Genomic DNA, 27,682 nt, shown 5'->3' on the forward strand with positions numbered 1-27,682 from the left:
AAAAAAAAAAAAAAAAAAAAAAAAAAAAAAAAAAGCAATGGCAAGGATACAGAGAAAAGAGAACCCTTAAACACCATTGATGGGAATGTAAATTGGTACTGTTATGGAAAAGAGTATGAACCTTCTTCTGAAAACTAAAAATATGAAAGTTATTGTGAAAACTGAAAATAGAAGTGATTCCACCACTGGACACATGTCCAGGAGGGAAGAGATCATTACACCAGAGCATCCTGCGCCTCCGTGTTTATTACTGTATTGTTCAAATTAGTGAGGCGTGGGATCAGCCCAGATACTCAGCAGTGGAGCAGATGATAAAGAAAGTATGGTACATCAGCACAGCCATGAAGAGAATGACGTCCTACCATTTGCAGTAACATGGATGGAACTGGAGTTCATTATGTCAAATGAAATCAACCAGAGTACATGAGGCAAGTCCCACATGTTCTCCCTGCGAGAAAAACAGAGTGGTCCAAAGATACAGGGAAGAGGAGGTGGACAGCAGTTATAAAGGCTCCAAAACACAATGAGCATCCTAGAGCTTTCTAGAGTGGGGTAAGGAAAGCTACTGGTTAAAAAAGAACAACAACAACAACAACAACAAACTGTATTTCCAAATGTCTAGAGAAGACCCAGCTTTCCAAGCACCTAACATGACTCATGAGAAGAGAGCGAAGTGTTTATTACCCTCATTTGATCATCACATTGTATGGAGTTTTCACAGTGCACCCCCAAATGTACAAATATGTCTTAGTTTCTAAAAAATTATAAAAGAGAAAAGTTTACCTCTGAGATCAGGCAGCAGGTGCTTATGCGCACTTAGGAAGCTTGAAAGTCCCCTGACCTCAGTACTGGGGTCCAAGCCTAGGGTAACTCTACCACCAACCTACATCTGCAGTCTTACACTCTTTTGTAGAGTCAGAGTCTAGCTGAGTTGTCCTGGCTGCCCTTGAACTTATGATTATCCGGCCTCAGCTGCCCAGGTAGCTGGGATTACAGGCACAAATGTACCCATGCTTGGTTGAAATCATTTTTGTTTTTTAAAAGAGCAGTGTCAGAAAGCATCACTCTGCTCCCCCAGCCCCCCGCTCCTGCTCAGGCTTCCTGACTGACATCCTCAGTGGGCAGCAGGGATTCCCTGTGACCCCACAACTCCCCCACAATGGCGCGGAAGCTGCCTTCCACTGAGGTGCCCAAAAGCTCCAAAGGGGCATCAGATTTATGGCCCCACAACAGCAAAATCACCCACAGCAGGCAGCGACACAGAGGGAAATAAAACATAGTGAACATCAACAAATAAAATGCGAGATACCTTATTTTTAGCTAACTCCTTTTCCAAAGCGCATTTTTCTTGTGTTATTTCTTTTTCTGTCTTGTTAGCCTGCCGGAGAGAGAGAGAAAGCAATAGGTCAGGTTCACAGCGGCTGACAGGCTCTCCTGGAGCACACACAGCCTGTGTGGCTTTTGTACCTACACGGCACCCCCTTGCACTCCGCCCGGAAGAGGGGCCAGGTAGGCATCTGAGGTGAACAGGAAGCACGAACAGAAACCAGAAAGCCATCTCTGCGTGGCAGACTCCCGCATAGCTAGGAAGACCTGGCTGCGCCCCTAATCTCCACCATTCCCCCTCCAGAGGATGTCGACTCCCGCATAGCTAGGAAGACCTGGCTGCGCCCCTAATCTCCACCATTCCCCCTCCAGAGGATGTCAACTTTCCAAACGCGACCCTTACCTAACAGGAGGATGTGTGAATTATCTGCTGACACTCACCGGTGCTGTGTGCATTGTTCTATTCGTCACAGACTGCTTCCCAGGCTCCAGGGGACACGTTAGCCACTAGGATTTCTTTAAGGGGAAACTCGGACAAACTGCATCTGGTTCAATTTCTGGTCTTGAAACTGCACTTAGAGTACAATTTTGCAACATCACCATCGCTCCGTGAGGAGGCGGCAGTGGGAATCTGCTTCTACCCACCCGTCTCCGAAACCTTTCGTTCTCCTCCAGCAGGGACTTCTCTTGCACCGATGCGTCCACTTCGCCTCGCAGTCTCGCGATGGTTGACTCCAGAAGCTCCTTCTGCACAGCCGTCCTCTGCTCGGCATCCTGGCTCTCTGCACACACTGGTTATGCTCAAGGGCTAAATGGTTCCTTCAGGAGAAAAGTCAGACAACATGAAAGTCAGATGAGAGCTCTGATTTAGCAGGAGGAGTGATTCAGTGTTGTTTTAGAATGCATGACCAACTCCTACTGAGAACAGGTATGAATGTTCTATCAAGCCAGCTCCTCGAAGGCAGAATCTTTATCTCTGTGCTGGCCCAGCTGATGGGGGATAAACGTTTTCATCAAAGGAGAGAAACACAAACGCACGCATAGCCACCGTGCTGCACTTACAGATGCGCCTGGAGCTGGGTTTTCTCTTCCTGAACAGCCTGCAGCTCTCCTGGTGCCGTGGGCCGCATCCAGCAGGAGGCTCTGCTCCTGAAGCGTCCGCGAAATCATCTGCTGCTCCACCTGAGCGCCAGGGGAAGAGAAAGCCGATACAGTGCGGCTCAGAGTGACCGAACTGACTTGTAAAACACGAGCTTCATTTCTGTAAAATTTATTCTAATGCTTTTCTCTTTGTTCCAGCCTGAGTTGATTCAACAGTATCATTTTATAGTTCCACTGGCCAAGGGTCAAGAGGTATTATTCACCCAGGATGATGAAATTTTTGTAACGCTCCTGATATGAATATATTCTTAAAAATTAAAAATCATATTAAGAATATTTTTGGTATACTAAGATTTCAATATGATCATTTTAAAAGGTAAAACAATCTAAATGTATCTAAATATCAGGTGAAAAGATCTCTTCACCTCTATCTTCCCCACCCTCCAAACAATCCCACTCTCTAGGGTTAATCATTTAATAGTTTAACAATGAATTATCTTGAGAATATCTTAAGTTGTACTCAGTTTCAGTTGTGGCAATAGCATTATAAATGTTTTCCACAATTTTATTTTCTCTGGGTCATCGTTTTGGAGTTACCAAAACAACTTTTTTTTTCAGTACTGATGTCTGAACCCAGGCCCTTCCTACTGAACTACAACTTCAGCTTTTTTATTTTTTGAGACAACATTTACACACACACACACACACACACACACACACACACACACACACACAAAACCTTCACCTACAATCTTAGAAGATTTTGCAAACATACATATTAAGTTACTTTTGCAAATGTATTTTAAAATGCTTCTATTTTAATGATATTTTGATTGCAAAACAAAGCCTTACACTTGGTAAAATGGGATCCTAAATTGTGTTCTATCTCAAAATTTTGAAATATTTGTGAGAGTGTGACATATTACATTATCCTTTAAGTACATAAATGTAGGGATTTTTGTCTCACCTATAATTTTATCTAGTATCATACTCACACAGAATAAACACTGTTGAATTAATGAAAAGGTATTGAGTATTTTTACACATGAAACACATTTAGCACAGTGAGGAAATAACAGGCACATAAGGCAGTAACTTTGCTTCTAGGAGATCAGTTTAAGACATGAAATAAATCATGAACATCATTATTAGACAACACACGACAGGGGGCAGCACAATGGAAAGACTGAAAAACAATGACTCTGGGATCAGACTAAGCTTGTTTTCTGTCATTTTGTTCGTGCTTCATTTTCCGAGCGGGGGGTCAATATGAACTCCCGAACTCAGTGATTCACCTTCTCGGGCTTCTGAGTAGTTGGGACACCCAGCACATGTCACCACCCTGGCTCAGACCTAGGTGAGACCCAGGCGTCCTCCTCACTAGCTAGGTGACTTTGGGTAGGTTACAAACATCTTCAAACTTCATTCTTATTGGTAAAATGAGGACAATAAACACCCTTTCATGTAGCAGCTGTTATGATTAACACATTCCCAACAGAGCTGTAACTCATCTATCTCGCTGGCAGGTAGCTCTGAACCGCCAGGGGACATGCATGACCATCCCCCTGGGCAGCTTGTTCCATCCAATGGAAGGGTCCCATGTGGCCCAACTGGACAGCCATGCAGGTGCCTCCAGGGGTTCAAGCCAGTGCAAATGTGTTAGAGGAGGTGACATATGTAAAATCCTTAGCACAACGGATGGCACATGCTACAAACACACAGAGCTATTATTATGATAGTCGTTAGTGTCCAAGGAAGAGAACCTGAAAAGGCAAACATCCCCATGGCTAAGAAGATGAAGCTCCCTAATCAGTGTCAGTCCTCACAAACAGAACTTCAAGTAGTGAAGATCTCAGCAGAGAGGGTGGTAGGAGCAAAGTGGGAAGTCCCAAGGTATTTGGGAGATGGTAATGCTTTACAGTTAATTAAGTGATTCTGTAAACAACAGGACAGGCAGCTATTTTTCCTAACGTAATATTTGAGAAGAAACCATTAAAAACCACTGAATGTAAGGCCAAATAAATACTCCTCTGATGACTAATGAAAACTACTAATCAAGAAATAAAATAATTCAGTAAGGTCTGGAATCTGTTGTTCAAACGTTTTATTTGTCCAGTTGGCTGTGCACATTTCCTGACGCCCTGGCCAGCCTGGCTTCCCGCTGCCCCTATCAGAAGCTCACTAGAGCCGAGTCAGTACCTGCAGCATGGCCTGGTGGTCAGCGACCAGCCTGGCCTTTTCCACGCCAGCAGTCTGAAGCATACTGCTTAGCTTGGAACACTTCCTGGTCAGCTGGTCATTCAAGCCCTGGAACAACATCGCAGCAAGTCAGTCTCGCTGATGAAGAAGGGTTTCACTTATGTCACTGTGTATGTAAACTTAATTTATTTAACCTGTGCCCAATTCATATTTCATTAGTTTATACAGTGCATTCGATGTTTGGAGTAAATATCCTACAAAGTTCTAAGTTAAAAGGAGACACTGATTGGAGGAGCAACTGAGGCACTTGGCATTTTACTGATCTGTTCTTCACAATTATGAACACAGGTGAACTAGAGTGAGGCATTTGTAGAATGGAACTTATAAGGTGAGCGCCTAGCTGATACTGCAGAAATTGATTTCCAAAACTACATCATGAACACTCAAAATTATTTAGCTGATCACACAAAATGTCTTAGTTCCTTCACCACCAATAGTATTTATAATAGCATAAATTATTTTACTATCAGTTAATTCTCTTTAGCATTTATGATAGCAAAATATAAATTATTTTACTATTATAACTAGTTAATTCTCTCTCTCTTTTTTTGGTACCAAAGATCCAACTCAGGACCTTGCACTTGTGAGGGAGGCGGCAGCACCACTGAGCTAAATCCCTGGCCCTCTCTTTGATATTTTGAAATTTGTCTTCTGAAAAAATCCATCTTAATTAGCAGCTATTTTTCTTCCTTCTTGCTGCTCCCAAACATAGCCTATCAGACCTCTTCTTCTCCCTCCTTGTTTCAGATTAAAAAATAGTATCATTAAAACATTTTTTCATTCTCTTTTATCTTTTTTCTTATCTTTCCTTTTTATCTTCTTCCTTTTTCTTTCATATTCATTTCCCAGCTTATTCTTCATCAGTTCTATGTTTTGTATTTCTGGGTATTGAAAGAGTTGAGAACTTTAAAAACAAGTTTTAAGTTAGATGTTGATATATGGTTGGGTCTGTAGACCTTGATGTAACCAGTAGTAGTTCTCTCCTCACAAATCCCAAATCGCAACTGCAAATCCCAAAGCCTAAGACACAATATAGGGAGAAAGGCACTTTCTAAAGACATCTCCACAATACCAAAACAGCTTTATACACAGACTCCTCTACAGCCTTCAACAAAAAAACATATAAGTGAGAATATAAGGCAACAAGATAATTACAAAAATTCCTAACTCCCAAAAAGCTCACAGGCACTTAAGTGAATGAATTTCCAGATAAAAACACAAAAAACTAATAGCTAAAATGACCGATGGAATAAAAAAAGAGACAAGTAAGCAGCTGAATGAAGCAAGCACTAAGATGTTCAATGAACTTGAAGATATAAGTAAACAACAGAGTGAATCAATCAATATGATCATCAATGAGTTTAAAGAAGATGCAAATGAGCAGCTGAATGATTAAGGAAGCTAGTTCAAGATATGAAGAACCTTATGGGTAAAGGGATTATGAAAAGGAATCAAGCAGAAACCTTGGAAATGAAAAACTCAATTCCAAGTTTTGGAAGCAGGCAAGCTCAGTGAAAAGACATGTCCTCAGGACCTGAGCATGAGGTCAATAAAGTAGAATATTTACTCAGCAATAATGAAAAAAGCAAGAGACAATCAGATGATCCAAGAGCCCTTAGTGGACTTTCAAAGAAAAACTTAAGGATTACTGCAATTGAAGATGAAGAAGACCAAACTCATGGCATAAAACATTCCTTCATGGAAATTATTGCACAACTTCCAAACCAGGGGAATGAGAAGGATTCCCAGGTAAATAAGGCATTTAGAATACCAAATAGACACGACCAGGAAAGAACCTTGCCACAACACATCATAGTCAAAATTCCAGAAACTCAGAACAAAGAGCATTACTAGAGAAAAGTATCAATGTTACATAAAAGGGCAAACATAAACCACAAAAGTCAGGAGAACTTGAAGTTTTTCAAGCCCTAAGAGAAAATACTGCCAATCTAAATTACTATACCATGCAAAGTTATCCTTCAAAATTGATGGAGAAATAAAATAAAGAAATTAATGACCACCAAACCAACATTGAAGAAAACACTAAAGAGACAAGGAGGTCAAGAACCCACAAGCATCCAAAGGAAAGAATAAACCTCACTGGAAACACAGTTGAAAAAAGAGGATTCAAGTGCTAGATTCTAATAATGAACCCATTAAGAAGGAAATCGGGAAACAATTCCATTCATGATAGTTTTTAAAAAAATCAAATTAGGAATCAATGTAACCAAAGAGGTAAAGGGCCTTCATAATGAAAACTATAGAACTGTGAAGAAAGAGATTGACTAGGATGTTAGAAAATGGAAAGACACCCTCTGCTTCTGGGTAGGCAAAATTATTACTGTTAAAATGGCCATATTACCAAAAGCAATACACAGACTTAATACATCCCTATTAAAATACCATCAACTTTTTCAGAGAATGGTCAAAAACATTTGTAATATGTATATGGAACCATAAGAGGCGTGGAATAGCCAAAGCAGTCCTGAGCAAAGAAGCAAAGCAGAAGACATTATGATTACAGATTTTAAGTTATACTCACATAGTGATAGTTAACAAAAATAGTAAAGTACAGGTACAAAAATACATGTATAGCCTGATGGAACAGAATAAAAGACACAGAAACAACCCCATTCACCTTTAGCCAACTGATTTTTTTTTAATTTGTTTTGTTTTTTGAGACAGGGTCTCCCTGTATAGTTGAGACTGCCCTGGAATGCACTATGTTGCCCAGGCTGGTCTCAAACTCACAGTGATCCTCCTGCCTCAACCTCCCAAGTGCTGGGATTATAGGCGTGTGCCACCATGCCTGGCTAGCCATCGGATTTTTGACAAAGGGAGCAAGCACTTATGGTGGAGAAAAGCTAATCTCTTCAACAAGTGGTTTTGGGAAAACTTGATTATCCATATGCAGGAGATTGAAACTAGATCCTTAAATCTCACCCTGTACTAAAATCAAGTCAATGAATCAAAGAGCTAGATATATAAGAACAAATTTTGAAACTGCTGAAAGATAACACAAGGAAAACACTGGAACCAATAGGCACAGGCGAGGACTTAATAAACAGAACTCGATTAGCATAGGAAATAAAATCAAGAATGAACAAATGAGATTGCATCAAATTAAAAAAATTCAGCACAGCAAAGGAAATGCTCAAGAGTGAAGAGACAATCTACAGAATGGAAAAAAAGTTTTCCAACTACTCCTGCAATAGAGGACTATAATATGTATCTAAGAGAACTAAAAAAGTTAACTCTCCCAAGACAAACGACCCAATCAAAAAACAGGCAAATGAACTACATAAAAGCACATTTGGCAAATAAGTATAGGAAAAATGTTTTACTAGATGTTCCTCAGACAAAGGACTACTATCTAGAATAAGGGGGCTTGGGATTTAGCTCAGTAATGCCACCATCTGCCTCAGAGGGACTATCTAGAATATATAGAGAATTTTTTAAAAAATTACACCCCAAAATTTAGAGGCCCAATTCAAAAATGATCAACTGAAATGAACAGACATTTCTTAGACAAACAAGTAGAAGCAGCAAATAAACATATGAAAAAATGTTCAACATTACTGGTCATTCAAGAGATGCAGATGAAAACAACACTGAGATTCCACCTCACCCCAGAAAGAATGGCTGCTATCAAGAAATCAAGCAATAACAAATGATGGTGGGGTTGTGGGGAGAAAGGAACCCTTTTCCACTAATGGTGGGAGTGCAGACTTGTGCAACCACTATGGGAATCAGTATGAAGACACCTCAAAGAACTAGGACTAGAAGTTCCCATTTGACCCAGCTAATCCCACACGGCGTATATTCCCAAAACAATTAAAAGAATCACCACAGTGACACATAATAGCTAAATCTTGGAAACAGCCCAAATGCCCATCAACTGGTGACTGGATAAAGAAAATGTGTTTTGTTTTGTTTTATAAAATGGAATACTACTCAGCCATAAAGAATAATAAACTAGAGTCATTTATAGCTAAATGGATACATATTGAAGCGATGCTCTTAAGTGAAAGAAACAAGACACCCATGTTAATACCAAATAGTTTCTCTGGTGTGAGAAACTGAAAGTGTAAATGAGGATCAAGATGTATTAACAGATAATGTGAAAGAGGGAAAAAAGGTTTAAAGGGGAAGGGGAAGGGGCAGTGGGAAGGGTTGGGGAAAGGGAAGAAAGGAAAGGAATAAACACAAGAAAAAGAAAAAACGGAAACAAAGTGTTTGTAAAGAGGGAGGGGTGGAGGAGTTGATGGGAGGGCAGGGGAATGGGGAGAAAATAAGAACGAAGACAAGTCATATAAAGGTACAAGTTCCCAATGACAAATGTCAGCATACTGTATACCTAAAATGTATGAATAAACTTAATGCAAAAAAATGTGTCCATCATCATCTTTGGTCTTCAGGGAAATGCAAATCAAAACAACTCTTGAGACTCCATCTTAGCCCAGTCAGAATGGCTTCCAAGAACACAAAAAAAACAGTGCTGGTAAGGATATGGTAGAAAAGGAACTCTTCTACACTGTTGGTAGGAATGTAAACTAGTACAACCACTACAGATTATCAGTGCAGAGATTCCTCAAGAAACTAAAACTAGGGCCGGGGATTTAGCTCAGCGGTTCGGTGGCCTGCCTCGCAAGCGCAAGGACCCGAGTTCGATTCCCGGTACCAAAAAAAAGAAACTAAAACTAGAATTCCATTTACCCCAGCTCTCTTCTCTTAGATATATTTCTAGAGTTAAAGATTTCAAACTGTACCGACGCAAGCATATCCACGTTTACAGTAGCGCAAGCCACAAGAGGTTAACCCTGGAGTCAGCCTAGATGTCCATCAACAGAAAAACAGATAAAGAAAATACATACACAACGGATTATTATTCAGCCATATAGAAGAATTAATTCACACCAGTTGCACAGAAATGGATGGAACTTAAGACTATAATGTTACAAAGTCAGACCCAGAAAGTGAAATATTGTAGTTTCTCTATATGAGAAAAACAATATGAGTAAAGAGAAAAATACGGTAAAGAAGAGATGACAGGAAACAGAAAGTCGGGCTTTGTAGAAAGGAGGGAAGGTTTGGAGTGGGAGAGGAATGGGATATGATATACATACACATGTACCAACTCCCCAAAACAAATGTAGCCATTAGGTATCATAAACATACACAAATAAGGGCCGGGGATTTAGCTCAGTGGTTTCACTGCCTGCCTTGTGGAGTTCAATCCTTGGTATCAAAAAAAAAAAAAGAAAAGAAAAGAAAAGAAAAGAAAAGAAAAGAAAAGAAAAGAAAAACACACACAAATAATAAAAAATTAAATTCACAGTTATTAATACAAGGTACTTAGAACAGCTTGGAATGTGTAATGGATATAGTAAAAGTGTTAACTAGTATTAGTATAGGGAGAATAGAAGTTATTTTACAAAAAGACATTTATTTTGGATTTTATTATAAAGAAAGCACAGCAGCACTATTATTCTAACATTGTTATTATCACATTGTACCAACAGAAAAGTTATTTTTAAGGGATAGACACTGATTTACTGGGCTCTGTGATATATAACTTCAGTACAGCTACCTATGTGGTGACCATGACACATGTATGTACTAATATAAAGGATCAACTAAATTCGGGAACCACCATCCCACAGAAAATGATTATACTCATCTCCAAAATCCAGGACATTTATTAGGTTCCCATTGTGCTATTTGCTATAGAAGGTACAAAAAAAGAATGTAAGAGAGCTCTTGCCACTGAACTGCTTAGAAGCTGTTACAGTTTGGGTCTCAGTGTCCCCTGGGGCCTCAGGCAGTCACACATAACTTTTTCAGAGGTGGCTGAATTCTAGAGTATGTGATGCTAGGATTAAGGGCATGTGATGACTAAACCAGTCCTCTGATTCTAATCCCAGTAGTCTGGGTAAGAGAACAAGGGCAGGAGGCAATGCCAAGGTCTCTTGTTGCTTTTGCTGTCTTCTGCTGCCATGAACTGTTGCCCCTCTGCCGTGTGGCCTCTGCCGTGAAGCAGCCATTTATGGACTGAAACTGCTACCAACTGTGAGCTAAATAAACCTTACTCCTTTAACTTTGGGTGTCCAGTATTTAGTCTCAGCAATGATTGAAAAGTAACTAAGAGAACAGTTAACTGTCAGGGTCTGGGGAGGTATATACTCAATGACTAATTACAAAGCAAACAAAGGCAAGGTGTAAACTAGTGTATGACTTAGTAATATATACTATTTAGTAATATATACCATTGTGTCATAGGAATCTGAAAAATGAAATGAGAGGTGCACCTAATTTGATAATGTTTCACAGATGATTTAGACCTTGTGGAAATAAAGTTGATGATAGGAATAGTGTGAGTTTATAATCAGGAGTAATTTTGGTTCTTTTTGGTACTGGGGATTGAACTTAGGACCTTGTACTTGTGAGGCAGACAGTGGTACCACTGAGCTAATTCCCTGGCCCTAATTTTGGTTCTTTAATTGAACAAAAGTAACATCTAAAAACCAGAGAAATAGTGAAGATTTACCTGTGCTTTTCCTAATGCTTGATGAAGGGATAATATTTCAGACCTCAAATATGCATTTTCTTTATGTTCCTTGTTGAAAGACATCTGCATACTCTAGTGGGAAAAAATAATTACTCTCTTTTTCACATATGTATTATATGTATCTCCATAAAATACCTATCTACCTTCTTGCTGGTACCAAGTTCTAATGACACAAGCTGTATGTTCACCTCATAAGAAATTTTTAAAAATCTTAGTATCTTTAACTCCCAAACTTCTCTTCATTTCTAAATCATTTATAGACAACAACAAGATACCACTCAACACCTATCAGAATGGCCAAAACCCTGAACAGGGACCACACCAAACTCAGGTGAGGACGTGCAAGTAACAGTCACTCTCAGAAATTGCTGGTGGGATTGCAGAATGAGGAGAAGCTCTGGATGATAAAGTGTGCAGTGTCAAGAGAACTAAAAATATTAGTAGCATATGATCCAGCAATTGTGCTCTCTGATATTTACCCAAAGGAACTGGAAACTTATCTCCACACAAATCTTCACACAGACATTCACAGCAGTTTAATCATAATTGCCAAAACTTAAAAGCAATCAAGATGACCTTCAACAGGCTGAGACACACTGCAGAACATCCAAACAATGGAATACTACTCAGCACCAAAGAGAAAGGAGCTATCAAGCTACACACAGAGAAGTCACCTTAATGATTCTGATCTGAGAAAAGCCGTCTAAATATTCTATGTGTGCCGTATGATTCTAAGCACATGCCATTCTGGGAGAGATGAAGCTAAGGAGACAGCGGAAGCACCAGTGGTGCCAGGGCAGCGGGGTGAGGACAGACAGGCGAACATGGGGTTGGGGTGGTGAAAGTACTCAGTATGACACTGTCGTAGAGCTGTGTGTTGCTGTGGATGTGTCCAAGCCCATGGAATGGAAGCGCCAAGAGGGAGGCCTGATGTCAACCGCAGACTTGGATGACGATGCATCCGTGTGGTCTGTGTGGACTCGACTGTCACACAGCACCCACCGGACAGGTGCTTACTGCACATGGAGCAGCAGGGGTAGTGCAGGAAATCCACGTGCCTTTGGCTGTGTACATTTTGCTCTGAATCTAAAACTGCTCTAAAAATACAGTCTGTTTAAAAACTCATTAATCTATTCTGACATTAGGGTCCTGATGAGAAAGAATATGCCTGACATAACCTAAATATTACTAGTATCTTCCTATCATGAAAGCTCTACTCTCTGAGGTAAATATTTATATTACATACACATTTCTTCCTATCAGCAGTAGAGCTTGTGGTCTCAAATGAACACATTCACAGATCTTTTAAAGTTGTAATGAAGACAGGGTACCTGGGGTGCAGCTGAAGAAAGCACCTATGGTCTGCAAAAAACAAAACAAAACTAGTTCCCTGAGGTGGTGACAGTGATGGGATGTGGGCCGGGCTTTCCTTAAGGGCAATCTAGGGAGATGGGCAAGGGTAGGGTGTAAATTCTCTTCTTACAGAGAAAACCACTTTTCTATTCTCCCACCAGGTGCTGCTCAAGAAAGATACACATCACCAAGACAGGATGAGACAGCAACCACAAAAATTATTCCACTGCAAAATGCATTAAGGTATAAAGTAGTTCTATAGACATATTTTTTTTTTAATTTTGGCAGTAGTGGTGATTAAACCCAGAGCCTTCACACTAGCTGCTTCCCTCTCCCTCTTTCAATTTTTTAAATTTTGAGACAGGATCTCACTAACTTGCAAAGTTGCCCAGGGTAGGCTCAAACTCCTGCCTTGGCCTCCTAGGGTGGTGGGTTTATAGGGTGTGCCCCAAACCCCATTCATTTCTTAAACTGTGGTAAGATAAACTACACAACTTAACATCCTAACTATTTTTTAAGGGTACAATTTAGTGGCATTAAATACACAGACACTATGGTGCAGCCACTACTGATATGTAGCTGTGTCTTACGTTTCACTAAAATTTCTTTTAATAATTTATAATCAAGAAAACACAAATATCTGATTTTTCCTCACATTTTCAAACTATAATAACCTGCATGAAATTACAACATTTTTTTTTTTTTTTTTTGGTACCAGGGATCGAACTCAGGTCCTTGTGCTTGCAAGGTAGGCAGCAGAACCACTGCACTAAATCCCCAGCCCTGAAATGATTACTTTTTAATACCTACTATCAGCCCGAGTATAGAAGTTATTTATAGAAAACTTTTTTTTCTAAAGCTGTTGGGAGAATCCCAAGCATTGCAAACCAACACAAATAAGAAAATGATACTACTACTAATAAAGAGACGAAAGATCACTTCTGTACTCTAGAACCTGAAAACCTACCTTGTTTTCTTCAAGCAGCTTCGAAATGAGGTCATCCCTAGAAACTAAAAACAAAAGGTCCACATAACTATGACAACTACTTACTACACTGAAATAACATGGTATTCTCCCCCAAAAGCTTTAATTTTTTTTTTTTTTTTTTTTTTTTTTTTTTTCAGTACAGTTACATTCATTGTTGGGATCATGTACCTTTACATGGCAAGTCTTGATTCTCATTTAAAGCTTTAATTTTTATAGACAATATCTTTTGGGGAAAACAAGATGAACCTAAGTATCCTTGTCCTACGTGTTTTTATCATATTTTTATAAACTGGAAATTAAGTTATGGAATTATCAAAGACACTAGCTCACAGTCACTTGCACACAAGGTCACACTTAAACGTTTTGTGTAGGGATCTTCTACCACACACAGTAAAGGCCCATGCAGGGTGTGAGTGCTAGCAGCCCTGAGGGTGTGTGGCCTCAATATAATAAAGGGACAGAAGAGGGGCTGTTGTCGCTTGCTATTTGCTACCACTTCACTGCTGCTGCTTTGCTGCCTCCTGTCTTCCATGCCATGGACCGTTTCTCCTCTGTGATGCCCTCTGCCATGCAGCACTGCCTCGGAGCCAGCCAACTATGAAGGGAAACCTCTACAACTGTGAGCTACAATAAAGCCTTCCTCCTTTAACTGTGGGTGTCAGATATTTTGTCTCAGCAACAAGAAAAGTAATTAAGACAGGGTCATGGGCACAGCCCATCTAGATCTTTGTATTCTTCTATCTAGTGGGTTTATTTCCCTATCTTTCTGACAAGATTCAAACAAGATCATGTGTGGAAGCATCATAAAATGTAACACCATTTTGTAGGCTTATCATCAGAAGATGACAAAGTTATCCCGGGACACTAGCAGTGAGAATTTCAATAGTAAATCACTACCCAACAACTATAAGGAAAATGAGTCCACTATTTTTTGCAAAAGCAATCTAAATCAACACTGAACAGTTTACTCTTTCTTCCATATTTTGTACACAGCACTTTTCATTTCCTTTTTGGTATCCCCTGCCTTAGCATAACCAGAGTAGAAACGGTGAAACGAAAGCAACACTAAGCTTGGAGTTAGAAGAGCCAGGTTTAGGCTTCACTTTGCCATTTCTTCCTCTTGTAACTCTGCACGGCTATGGAGCTTTGAGCACTAATTTATGTGAAACCTGTGTGCAAATAATGCAGCGCTAGTTACATAAGCCTGCAAGCTCTGCACTGCAACCGCCTTGAAATATAATAAAATGATGTAACAAAGCAGTAGTAAGATGGACTCCGAGCACCCGGATGTGATCCCGGGACCCCGCCCCTTTCCTGGCCATGTCACCTCTGAGGACTCTGTTGGTTAACAGAGGAGTCTAGGCTCTCACCAAGGTCCCTTACATACCCATCTCCACAAGTTAGTCAAGATATGTGGATGCTCTGAAGACTGGAGTCTGACACGATGAATGACAAAATCAGTAAGTTAGCCAGAGTTAAAAGTTTACTCCCTGACTTTTGTTTATCTCATATTTAAGCCAGATGTCTAGAAATCAAATGTTCCCAAATCCACACCTCAATAAGCATGGGAAGAGGGACTAAAATAGTTTACAACCAAGAGGCCATTTTTTTGGATACCGACATTCATGTTTGTTGCAGTGCTACAGTTAGAACAGAAATCAGCAATGTTTTACCTTCAGGACTGTGAGAAATACAAGAACCCTGGCTACTACAAGAACCTGGGCCCCAAAGAGCTGTTACATGAACTCTCAAAGCACTAGCAAAAGTGACTTCCAGCAGCTATGTTCTCACTCAGGTCAGTCTTGAGCTGTGAGGTAGCAGTCTCCAACTCTCCCTTTCTTTGCTGCTCCTGTGCCAGTAGTTCTTGGGTGCTCTGTATGGAACTGCGCAAGGCCAGGCAGTTTTGCTGCAAAATGTGCACCTGAAATTATATAAGAAAAACTTCTTTTCTGTAAGGTAATGATTCGTGGTAAATGGCTTTACAGAATTTCCAAACTTCGTGTCACTGAGGGGAAAAGAGACCTCAACACGATGTGGGGAGTATAGCAGCATTCCCTGCACTCTTGAGCACGACACTCGCAAGCCACTCTGAGGCTACCGAGCATGTGAATTGGAACTCATCATATCACGGAGGATCTGAATCTTTTGCTTTAATTTTAGCTAATTTAAATTTAAAAAATTGAAGTTTGCTGTGTAAATATGCTCCTGATTGCTTTGCTTAATATTCTTGGCCTCAAGTGTTAGTTCAGTTCAGTCTTTATTTTCTGTCCAGGTCACACATATAGGTGAGGGTGTTGCCTTCCAAATCAAGGCCTGTAGCAAACACATGTACAGAGTAAGGAGGACGCTGTACCAAGAGCTGAGAGTGCATCTCTAAACAGCCTGACACAAACACTTCTCTGGTCCCTAGCTGTCTCATTCATAAATGAAGACCGCTAGAATGAGTAACAGTAGAGTAGAGCCAGTTTTTTTATTTTGCACTAAAATTTTAAAAACTGTATTAAGAATGTTAATAGGCTATTAGAGAAAAGCACCTAATAAATCTAAAGCAAATTAGCAAAATTCTAAGTTTATAACTAAAACTTTAGCCTTTTGCTTTGGTTTTACTTTTTTAAAAATTTAAGGAAAGGAAATCTTCTACCTGTTTCTGTTCCCCCTCCACTGTGGATCCCATTTCTTGTATTTTAAGGAGCATAGCTGATCCCAATTTCTCAAGAGATTCCCTGAAGTGCTTCTCCTGAGCTACAGAATGACACTGTGGTTAGGTGAGGCAAACACTGCACCAGTTTAACAAAGATCAACGTCAGCGTGATGAGTTTGCCAGCCACGCTGCCTCCCTCCTATGTCCTCCATTCATTTACGGCTACTCAGAAACACGCATTCTTCCTCGCCAAGGGGTAGAGTCAAGCTTGCTGCCCTCATCTTCCTAATGTTTACGTCCGCTGCCCAAATTTGGGATGAAGATGTACTAGCAAGCTGCAAGCAGCACTCAGGAAAAGGAAAAGAGTAGGAGAGAACAGAAGAATGCAGAGTAAACAGTAAAGGAAAGCACTGCTACATAAAATGTTTGCACACACACCCCCACACACACACATTTGGTGTTGCAGTGTAAAAATAAGTCATAATGGATTGTCATTAAAAAGTCTGAAAACCACCAGCATCATGTCTTAGTAGGTATTTTCCATATTTCTGGCTTATTTTTTTATATTTGCATTTCATCGTTTTTTAATCCTGCAGTTCTATAAAATACCTCTAAATGCTCTTTCAATTGTTTTGGAATTGAAAGTTCTAAACAAATAATTCAGTAACTGAGCAGAAGGCAAATCTGACACGAAGAATTGGGGGTTCTGTGATTCTGCGACACAATAAACACCTATTGGACGCCTGCCCCTGGCTCCTGGCCCCTTTCAGCCCCGGAATCTCCAGGCCAGTGTCATTCCTTGGGTGGGTGGGGCTGGGGCTTTCAGCCCCACCGACCACCTGTACAGGCGGAGCTGCAATAGCACAAGCAAGCCTAAGGGCTGAATCCTCCGGAAAGCCAAAGCGGGTTGAGCGTGGAGAGCTTTCACAAGGCTGAGCACGGGCCTTCCAGGAGAGGGGCGCCAGGACAGCAGGACTCCTCCCTCTTCCGCGTGCTTTGCCGTTTCTGCTAGCTGTCTGTTCATCCGTGTCCTTGGTAACACAGGTTGACTCTCTTACTGAAATGCTCAGGACAAACAGTGCTTCAGACTTCGCGGTTTTTTTGGATTTTATTATGTGCACGGACTGCAAATTAAATATCTTCCAGGCGGGTCCCCGGAAATCTGAAACTTTTTGACCACCTCCATAGTGCTCAGTAAATCTCAGAATTGGGAGTACTGCGAAGTTTGGATGTTCAGATGTAGGGTGCTCAGCAGGTATCCTTAAAATTAATGTGTAAATGTAAGAGAAGAGTTTCCCTGAAAACACCAAGGTAGACTTTGAGAGACTGGGAAAAGGGCTGGGCGAAGGTGAGCAAACAGAAAGGGAGGTAATGGGGATGACATTAACCTAGCAACTCATATCCACGTAGCAGTGCACCAAAATGAAATTCATTTCGTGTACCACTTGTTTGCACCCCCAAAAATCAAAATACCAGGCAGCTGCAAAACAACACCTCCTAAATGCTGTAATTCAGATTAAAACATACAAAAAACGTTTCCCTGAGTTCTGTGAACCACTCTGGTCATGGGGTGCTGGCATCTGAAGTGGAAGTGGGGAGCAGTCTTGAGGGGCAGAGCCCTGTATGGGGGGGGTCTGACCTCACCCCAAGGCAGACAGCGTCCGACCAGTCTGCTAGAGGAGACCCAGAGTCAGAAGTGCAGAGTGGTGGTGAAGTAGCAAAATACAATTTTTTCCATTCCAGGTGTACAATAACCTATTTTTATCAGTAAAAAGATTGTAAAATGAACTATACAAAAATAGAAAAGTTTCATTATGATGGGGAAGAGATCACTTCTAGCTTAAAACAGGAATTGTTGAGAATGCTACTTCTTTGATGAAGTAATGTTGAAGTGAAAGAAAAGGACATATTTATAATTATTGGATATATTTTTAATGTTTCCTCTATTGATATATTTCATAATTAAAATAGGCTTTAAAAATCAAAAAAAGGTAAAATATGTATCAGTATGAAATGTTACAAGATGGCTCATCTTGGATTTTCTTAACAATATCTGATTTTCATCATCATAATCATCTGATTTTCCTAATAATATCACTGACACTGAACATGAAAGTTTTTCTTTTTCACCATTCTAAAATACTATTCTCCTGAACATGCTCATGAAAAAAATCTTCTATTATTTTTCGATTATTTCCTTAGGACAAGTTCCTATAAGAATTTACTAGGTTAAAGTTACCTCTGAAACATTGTCATTTTCTTTGTGATATTAACATATCAATTGTATTTGAATAAACCTCACAGCACTATGTGTTGTCATTCTCTTAAATCATTCCTAATGTAAAAAATGAAAAATGACACCTTAATATTTCTGCGTTTCTTTGGCTCGTAGCAAGATTAAACATCTTCCAATATGGTTATTAGCCCTTCAACTCTTTCTGAACTGTCAATGCTTTTATTCCTTACCCATTTTTTTTTTTTAGGTCTTTTTAAAAGTCAGTTTTAAATTCTTTAAAAGGGAAAATGACCAACTTTTGCTTACTTTTAAAAATACTAGTTTTGCTTTTTACATGTAAAAGTTTTAAGTTTTCATGTGGTCAAATCTATTGAGATTTATATAATTTTACTTCCTCAAGCTTAGAAATCCCTTTTCTTCCAATGACAGGTTCAGTATTACAACTGTACAGAAGAGTGAGTCAGAGTTCTCATTGGGGCTCTGTCTGCCTCAGGCTTCTGTATCAGATTGCAATTACTTCATTGTAAGGAGCACCTCAGAGCACTTTTCTAAGCTCTGAATCAAGTATGCAGTAGAATATGATCAAGATATAATTTGTTCCTGGAGGTTTCAGTTCTTACTCACAAAACTGCCTAATTTGTACTGCAGTGACATCACGGTCAAACGTGTTCAGTCTATAAATCAGCCATTAAAGCAAACATTTCACTGGTTTTTTAAATCATTCTTATGAGTTTTAAGGAATTTAAGCTTTTTTTAAAATGGTAACTTGAAGCACTTGCCGCTCTTGCATATAATCACACACAAAGTGTTCATGAAAAGAAACTGATAATTACACGACTGAGGTGTTAGTTTCTAAAGCATCATTAACAGAAGGTACAGAAGTCTGTTTTCTCCACAATTTTTCTATAAACCTAAAACTTCTCTAAAAGACAGTCCATGAACATATCTGAAATTTTATTTTTTTTCTTTTTATTGAGTTTACCTATCTGAAATTTTAAAATGTTCTATGAACAATTATGCTTTCATTAAATTGAGTAAATTTCTCTACATAAGAGAATTTTCCAGATACCAATGTTTACTACCTTCAGCAGTACAATTAAAATTTTAAAAAGTTTTTCATGAGAAATTTCCTAAGAAGCATGAGTACCTCTCTGGCTTATAGGAAAAAGTCTTCTGAAAGTAATTTGACATTTTGATTTGCACTGATGCTAGCTGGTTCCAGCTCTGCCTGGGACGCTGCGGTGTACGGGCCACTGTCAGACACGCAGAGAAAGAAGCTGCTCTGACTCTTGCTCTGTTTTCCGCTGCTGACTTTTAGTCCAACAGCTTCGTGCGGCCCCTCACCTCTAACTCCAAAACCTAGGCTGCAATGAAGGTTTCACGGTAAAAGGAGATGAGCAGGCTTATCAAATGCTTTTCATCTTAAACACAATTACATTAAAAGGCCTCTGGTGAAGGCGCCCACATGAATAAGAGCAACAGGACGAGACTGATTTCCCAGCTGGCTCAGAGGGCCTTTGCTGTATCTCTAGTTTTACAATATTCAGGAACAAGGAAGTCTTTAATTTAACATGAGGGCAAGTATTTTCACTTGGATCACATGTGCCATATTTTTAGTCTTTCTATGATAGAGTCATATATTTTCTCCTTCAAAAACTCTACTGGTTCTTTTTTTAGTTTCTTATGTCACTTCTTCAGTTCCAATGCCACCCGACCCTCTAGTATTCTTTTGTCTTACCTCCTGAATTTTAAGGTTCATTTTACGTTTTGTAGTCTTTAACTCCTCTTCAATCAGAGCTGCATTCTTTTAAAAACAGAAGTTCTAAATAATTTAAAATGACAGAAAGAAATTGTCTAGGTATGTCAGTTCAAATCTAGGCTTTCTTTTGGCAACCTATAAAAGCCATTTTCACATGGTTGCAAATGTTTCTTAGTATTGTAAATCTGAATTAATATAACAGTGAGATGGCTTTAAAGAGAGTCATTTTATTTCTTTGATTAATGGCTCCTATCATTTCACCTCTGGGATCATAAATCATGATTAATCATATCTACTTCCCATCAAAATTCAATAATCAGAAGACAAGGTGGTAAATGACAGATATTTTTCTTACAGGGTACATCCTTATTTTTTAAAGAACGGTTTCTTCTAGCTATTTATGCTGAGGAACTAAGGAAAGACAACACAGCTTTCATTACCTATTCTCTTTTTTATTGTTAATGACGCCACAATCGCAGATGTAAACCCACAGCACTGCTTTCCTATTCTCAGTCCCCACCCAGTAGCACAGTCTAAAACATCTTTCTTCATAAAATACCCCTTTCCTTTCCAAACTCCCCATCCTGGGTCAGACTGTTCGGCCCCCTTGTGGCCTCAGGCTGCCCTCACAGACAGCGCGCTCTGACACCACCACGCCTGCTTCCCCACAGGTTCGCATTCAGTCCCCTCTATGTCAGAAACCTCGATCACTCCCGCAGGATCGGCCCTGTCTGGCTCCTGTCAGGCTGGTTTACGTATCTCACTCTGACTACATCCCGTGAGAAAACCTAGGTTACAGGAAGAAGACAGGTGGTGGTCTTGGACAGATGACCTCTCTCCAAGCTCCAATACTCTACCAGAAAAACAAGTCCTTTCACTTGAATTACCATAGCACCCTACTTCAGAAGGCCTTGCAAAATAACATGTCCAATAATACAGGCCATGGGAGAAAAGCTGTGTATTAAGTTACTCTTCCCGGTAGTCCGTACTTTCCATTGCCCCCGTGGTGCTCCTTGAAATGCCCTTACCTCTCCACTGTATTTCCTAAAGGTCCAGCCCAAGTCCCACCTCCTTCCTGTGCCGACCTGACCCACACCCCAGGGAGCATCCTCCACTCTCAAACACTCTCAACTCAAGGCCCTTATTCTGCAATGCCCACCTCTTGTCCTCTCCTCCTGGAACGTTTTCTACACTCGTACTTTTTCCTGTTCATCATTGTTCCAGCCAACAAAAAGCTCTAAAGGAACACGGACTCTGCCTCATACCTCTGGTGCACTGTTCCCATCCAGGGTAAGGGCACTAAACAACTAGGGGCTGACGGCACACAGCGCCCTGCATTATCAATGCAGCAAAATGTCCAATGCCACCTATTCCTGAGAGTCGGTCTAAGGGGCTCACTGCCCCCGGAAGTTTGTACTCTAGCACTCTACACTCAAACCTGTCTCTGAGGCGATTTCCAGAGTGGCGGCCGATCTTTGCACTGCATCCCGCGCCTTGTCCTCCTCCTCTTTCACATCTCTCAGTTGCTGACACAAGTTCATCACTTCAAGATGCAGCAGCTTCAGGTCTCTGGAATGCTCTTCCTGTATTATATTCAGTCGATCCTTCAGAAAAGCTACCAGATGCCACGGAGTAGCATTCGGCAGGAGACAAGAGGGAAAAGGGAAAGAATTATAACTCATCGAGCACTCACACAGGACCATACTTCTGGGGACTCTTCCCCCGTACCTGTTTTCTGTGGATTCAAATCCTTCTCCACTTGCAGACGGAAGATGTTCATCTTCAAGGACTGGATGAGGCTTTCTAGATGGCACATTCGATTCACCAGAAACTCACAGTTCTGCCATAAAACATCTGTTTTTCCTGGATGGATGACTTCACTCGGGATAGGACGAATGCCTTTCTGGTTGGCAGAGTCTTCTAAATAGTTTGGAGTTTCCAACTGACCTCTGAACAAAGACCCCAAAGATCAGTACTACACAATGCAATTTCACTATGGTGACCCCAGCTACAGAGTCCGGGTAGCCTTTCTAATTAGAAGAATTTGACAGTTGCATCAACAACATGGTAGACGAGGCTCATTCTCCACCACCCACAGATACACGAAATAAAGACCCGTACACAAACCAGCTCCCTCTGAGACAAAGTCAGAAATGAGTTGTAAGAGACACAGTGGTTGCCTGAAAAAATAGCCACATCAAATGGGTAGGAAAAGACGAGGCATAAGCAGGCACAAATGCCTCCTGAGATGCTGTACCATACAGCTGGAGAGAAACCCCAAGGCCAGCTTGTCCTTGAGGGAGTCCAGACTAACCACAGCACCCTGACTCGGGTTCCGTGTGGTTTGGCTATTATTTCACCTGGCCCCAAGAAGGAACAGGAATAGCTATCTCCCTAGAGCACAAAAAAAAAACGCAGTTTTACTTCAGGTACACACTCACTTCCAGGAGCTCAACAGCCTGAGATCAAGGCACAGAAAGTGCTAACGCTCAAAGCTCCCAGTTCCTCCCTGGAAGGAGCTTGCTAGTGTACTCGGCCAACTGCTGCTGCAGACAGCTTCTGGTCTTCAGCGGAGTGAGCTGGGAAGAGGCCTGGGAGAGCTGCTCTGACCTCCTCTTCAGGCTGCCAGAGGCCTACCATTTGCTGCATCATTTAGCTTCCTGGTCAGAAGCTCAACTATCAGCAGAAAAAGCATTTGACAAAATCCAACATCCTTTCATGATAAAGACTTTCCACAAATTGTAAAGAGAAGGTATGTTCTTCAATACAAGCTCACAGCCAACATACTTAATGGTGCAAAGTTGAAAGCTCTTGTCTAAGATCAGGAAAAAGGCAAAGGTGTCTATTCACAACTTACTATTCAATCTAGTGCTAGCGGTCCTAGCCAGAATATCAGGCATGAAAAAGAAACGAAAGGCCTCCAGATCAGAAAGGAAGAAGTGCAATTATCTTATTTTGCTAAAGACACCATTTTTTTTTTTTTTTTTTTTTTTTTTTTTAGACAGGGTCTTGCTATGTAGCCCAGGGTGGCCTTGAACTCAGTCTGTAGCCAGGCTGGCCTCAAACTTGCAGGGATCCTCTTGTCTCAGCCTCCCAAATGCTGGGATTACAGGCATGTGCCACCATGCCTAGCTTCTAAAACATGATATTATATGTAGAAAACACTGAAGACTCCCCCCGAAAAAACTAATAAATTCAGTAAAGATGCAAGATAAAAATTAACATACAAAAATAAAATATTGACATACAAAACTCAGTTGTATTTCTACATAACATTAAACTACTTGAAAAGGAAACTAGGAAAACAATTCCCAAATGCTACAGAATTTTTTAAAAAATTAAGAATAACTAAGACCTGTCATGTAAAGGTGCAAGATCCCAATAATGAATGTAACTGTACTGTATACCTAAAGTGTACCAATAAACTCAATTAAAATTAAAAATTAAAAATTAAGAATAAATTTAACCAAAGAGATAAAAGATCTATACTCTAAAACTATAAAACACTAATGAAAGAAATTAAGATTGACACAGATTAAGTGGAAAGATTTCTCAGGATTGTGACTGGAATTGTTAAAATGTCCATCCTACCCAAAACAATACACAGTCAATGCATCCCCATTCAAATTCCAATAGCACTTTTCACAGATAAAAAAAATCCTAAAATTCTTATGGATAACAAAAAACCCACAATAGCCAAAGAAGTCTAGAACAAAAACACAGCTAAAAACATCATACTACCTATTTCAACCTATGTCACAGAACTAATCAAAATAGCATGGTACTGGTATAAAAAAATACATCACCTGCTGGAATCGGACAGACAGTGCAGAAGTAAACCTATGTGTTTACGTTCAAATGATTTTCAACAAAGGTACAAGAACGCACAGTGGTGAAAGGACAATCTCTTCATTACATGGTTCTAGAAAAACAGATTGTCCATATGCAAAAGGATTGGACCCTTACACAAGAGTCAACTCCAACCTGATTAGCTGTGTGCACTGTACAAATTTTCAGTTAGGAGGAATTCCTCTCCTTCCTTCCTTTGTAGTCGGGATAGACCTGGAATAGGACCTCGGCATACTAGGCAAACACTTACTGAGCTCCATCCCTAGCCCCTCAGTCTGAATTTTTTATTGCAATAGAGGAATAAGTTCCGATGCTCCACTGTGCAATATGGTGGCTATAGTTAGAAATTATGTATTGCGTACGGTATTTTTAAATTGTAAAGAGAGATTTTAAATGGTTTTACCACAGAGATGAGTATGTGAGGTGTAGAGACGTTACTTATCTTGACTTAAATCATTCCACGGTGTATACGTGTATCATAAGGTTAGTGTACCCCACTGTGGTCAGGGCTCATGATTTTCTCTTGGCCCAGAAATCATTTTAAACATGTTTAATTTTCTCATACCAGAAGCAGCGCTCAGCCACACCTGACAGTTTTTAACCCTCTGCCCCACAGGAGAGGCTCCATCTGGGGCCAGAGGCAAAAACCCCGAGACAACTTTTCTGCCTAACAGTCCCAGCTCCTGCTTTCCTGCTGCAGTCATATTTGCCCACAAACGTATAAAAGTGACCACCTCTCAGTCACAGGATGACCTCCTCACTTCAGACCCAGAAGAGAGAGCTTCCCACAGGAAACCCAAGTGGAGGTCCCAGACTGTCTCTGTGTGCTCCTACCTCCCGTGTGAGTATGGCCTCAGGGTAAGGACTAAAAACACTCCCAACTTTCACACAAGGCGGTGTCCCTGGAGCCCTGAGCTTGCAATTCAGCCCCGCAGTGGGGAGTCTGACCCCTCCCTGGTGCTCTTCTGCCTGGGCCACTTCAAACAGCAGGTTCCAGCTGAGCTGCGAGACTCTGTTTCACTTAAAATATCCACAAATCCATACAACTGGTCAATTAAAAATAAAACTAAATTCAAAAAAGTAAATAAAAACTAAGTTAAAGCCTTCATGAACAAGTGTGCATCCGCCTCTCCAAACTCAAACACGGCACTAAGGACAGAGAGCAGGAGTTCAATGGGGGCAGAAGAGCACTGACTTTACAGTGCTGTTTATGTCAAGGTGGACTTTTTGTAAACTTTCTTCCGTATGTCACGACATGTTAAACATCAATTCTATAAGAGTGAACTAAGAATTAAAGTTAGGATGGAGGCAATATATGCATATGATTTCAGAAAAGTTTAAAACAAAGTCAAACATTCCTATTGTTTTACCAACAGACCCAACATTTGCATCAATTTCTTTTAAAAATTTTTTCTTTGGTTTTCTCGAACAGTGTCTTGCTATGTAGCCCAGGCCAGCCTTAAAAATGCAGAGATCTGCCTGCCTCAGCCTCGTGAGTGCTGGGATTACAGGCATGCGCCACCATGCCCAGTTTACCAAATCTAATCATTAAATATACTTATTCCATATTCTAATAGCAACTGAACAGTGTTAATGTCTTAATGAGGCAGAGAATTTTTTTTAATGCACCAACAAATTCCATATCACTACATAAGCACCCAGATTCCCCAGGCCACAGACAACCCAACGTTTAAAGCCAACAACTTCCTAGCAATGCCAGGGGCAAAAACAGTTGAGTACCTCATTCTAATTATGAAGTCTGTCTTTTAGTTTATAATAAACATGGGAGGGCTGGGGATTTAGCTCAGGGGTTCTGGCAACTGCCTTGCAAGTGCAAGCAAGGACTTGAGTTCGATCCTCAGTACCAAAAAAAAAAAAGTCTGGGGATTTAGCTCAGTGGCTTCCAAGAGCAAGGACCTGAGTTTGATCCCCAGTACAAAAACAAAGCAAAACAAAAAATATAATATGGGAGAAAAAAGTAAAGACCATATGACATAACATTTTAAAATAAGCAGCAAAAATGTTTAATTATATGAAAAATTGCGCATTTTTAATCTCATGTTGAAGGTGTATAGAATATTTATGTTGTCAATCTAATTAACACATTCGAAATAACTACAGAGAACTGGTGGTGGCCACTATCACAGAATGACAAGTCTGTCTCACAAATATCCTCTCACTAATGTTCAAGATCTTCAATGCTTTCCCACATCCCTAGCTCATCCCTACATCCCTAGCTACATCCTACATCCGTAGCTCATCTGCCAAATCATTGTGACTACTTGTCCCTCACCGCACAGAGATGGTTCATTTCTGTTACCTTCTGTCCCCACAGCCCAGCATTATTAGGTCATCCCTCAGGGAGCTGGTCTGATCAACTATTCCCATCCTTTGCTGAAGCACCGTGAATATTTCGGTGTTGATGTGGGCTGGAGAGATGAGCGGCCCGCACATTGTAGTGTCCATGTGCACCTAAAATCCAAGACACACATTACTGCGGGAGGTCCTGTTACTGCTGAAAAGAGTTGCTGCCCTGCTATGCATCACTGTCCTGCCGAGTCAGGACAGCCTTGTGTCCTACTTTGGTGGGCAGAGGCATGAAGGACCAGCTTGTCCTTCACCAGCTCTCTGTCTTTCCCTCCCTCTTAGCTGAGCAACATCCCCGAGAGGTCTGCTCCCTCTGCTGGGTCCCAGAGTGAAGATGACATGGAAAGGACCCATGTCCTGCCTGCCATATGGCATGGATAAACAGTCCAGCAACTGGCTCGGGTCACTAAGCCCGAGACTGCTGGGTGGTGGCTGCTTATTGCATCACAATCTAGTCTATCCTATGGCTACTCTTAGTCACACACTTGGGGCTCTGACTTGGCTAAGACAGTTGTTAGCAACTCTTGGTAACCAGGTATTTTCCTTATAATGTTATTATCAGTTAGCCCTTCTGAAAAAGTTCTATGCTTAGATCTCTGAAGAGATGTTATAAAATAAGTGATTTGCCAACTAAGTATTCTACATTAAAAGAAGCAATTTTTAAAAATTGCAACCTTAACTTCATGGCAGAAACAAAGACCCTTCCACAGCTAGTGACATGAAATTTCCGGGCTCCACTCCCAAATCTCAGTGAAAGTAAGTGGGAAATACGAAGACAAAGATGTTGGCGAGATGGTTGATTAGTGGTGCCTGGTGCACGTCTCTCCACAACAAGGCCCCAAACAAGCAAAGAGTATCCCACTGGTGTGCTTGAGGACAGCAGCAGCAAAGCGCAGAGGTGGCAGAGGAGGGTGCAGAGCGAGGGGCCTGGTGAATTTATACAGAAGGGAACCACGCACACAGCAGCCACCCTGCCATTTCTTCTGCTGAGGTCGACCTTGGACGCAGAGTGGAGAAGGTTAGTAGGAGGCCTCCAGAGCTCCCCTGAATGCCACAGACACCTGCAGTATTTGCCTCCGGAAAAGCCTGCGGCCTCACAGCCTTACCCCAGAGGGAAGCTATGAGGACCTTCATTGCCACACTGCTCCAGAGAGAGGCCAGCTCCGGTCACAACCCCCCAGTCCAGTCCTCCCAATGGTTGACTGTGGGGCACCTGCCTGTGACTCTGCCCACTG

General features: G+C 40.9%; 1 protein-coding gene across 1 annotated transcript in view; it reads right to left on the reverse strand.

Annotated features, from left to right (window-relative positions):
* Ccdc150 (coiled-coil domain containing 150) overlaps positions 1–26,824 on the reverse strand; it is a 63,980-nt gene extending 37,156 nt beyond the window's left edge. The window contains 14 exon segments of the mRNA XM_033756265.1: positions 1,310–1,378; positions 1,972–2,105; positions 2,108–2,145; positions 2,389–2,439; positions 2,441–2,508; positions 4,627–4,734; positions 11,234–11,326; positions 13,575–13,618; positions 15,387–15,516; positions 16,237–16,337; positions 21,670–21,846; positions 21,960–22,180; positions 26,401–26,552; positions 26,662–26,824. Of these exon segments, the coding sequence (XP_033612156.1) occupies positions 1,310–1,378; positions 1,972–2,105; positions 2,108–2,145; positions 2,389–2,439; positions 2,441–2,508; positions 4,627–4,734; positions 11,234–11,326; positions 13,575–13,618; positions 15,387–15,516; positions 16,237–16,337; positions 21,670–21,846; positions 21,960–22,180; positions 26,401–26,552; positions 26,662–26,679 (1,404 nt within the window). The 5' untranslated portion in view covers positions 26,680–26,824.
* Positions 26,825–27,682: the final 858 nt, after the last annotated feature.

The sequence above is a fragment of the Fukomys damarensis genome, unplaced genomic scaffold (assembly GCF_012274545.1).
Source record: "Fukomys damarensis isolate Sample0158 unplaced genomic scaffold, DMR_v1.0_HiC HiC_scaffold_26, whole genome shotgun sequence".
NCBI classification, from domain to species: Eukaryota; Metazoa; Chordata; class Mammalia; order Rodentia; family Bathyergidae; genus Fukomys; species Fukomys damarensis.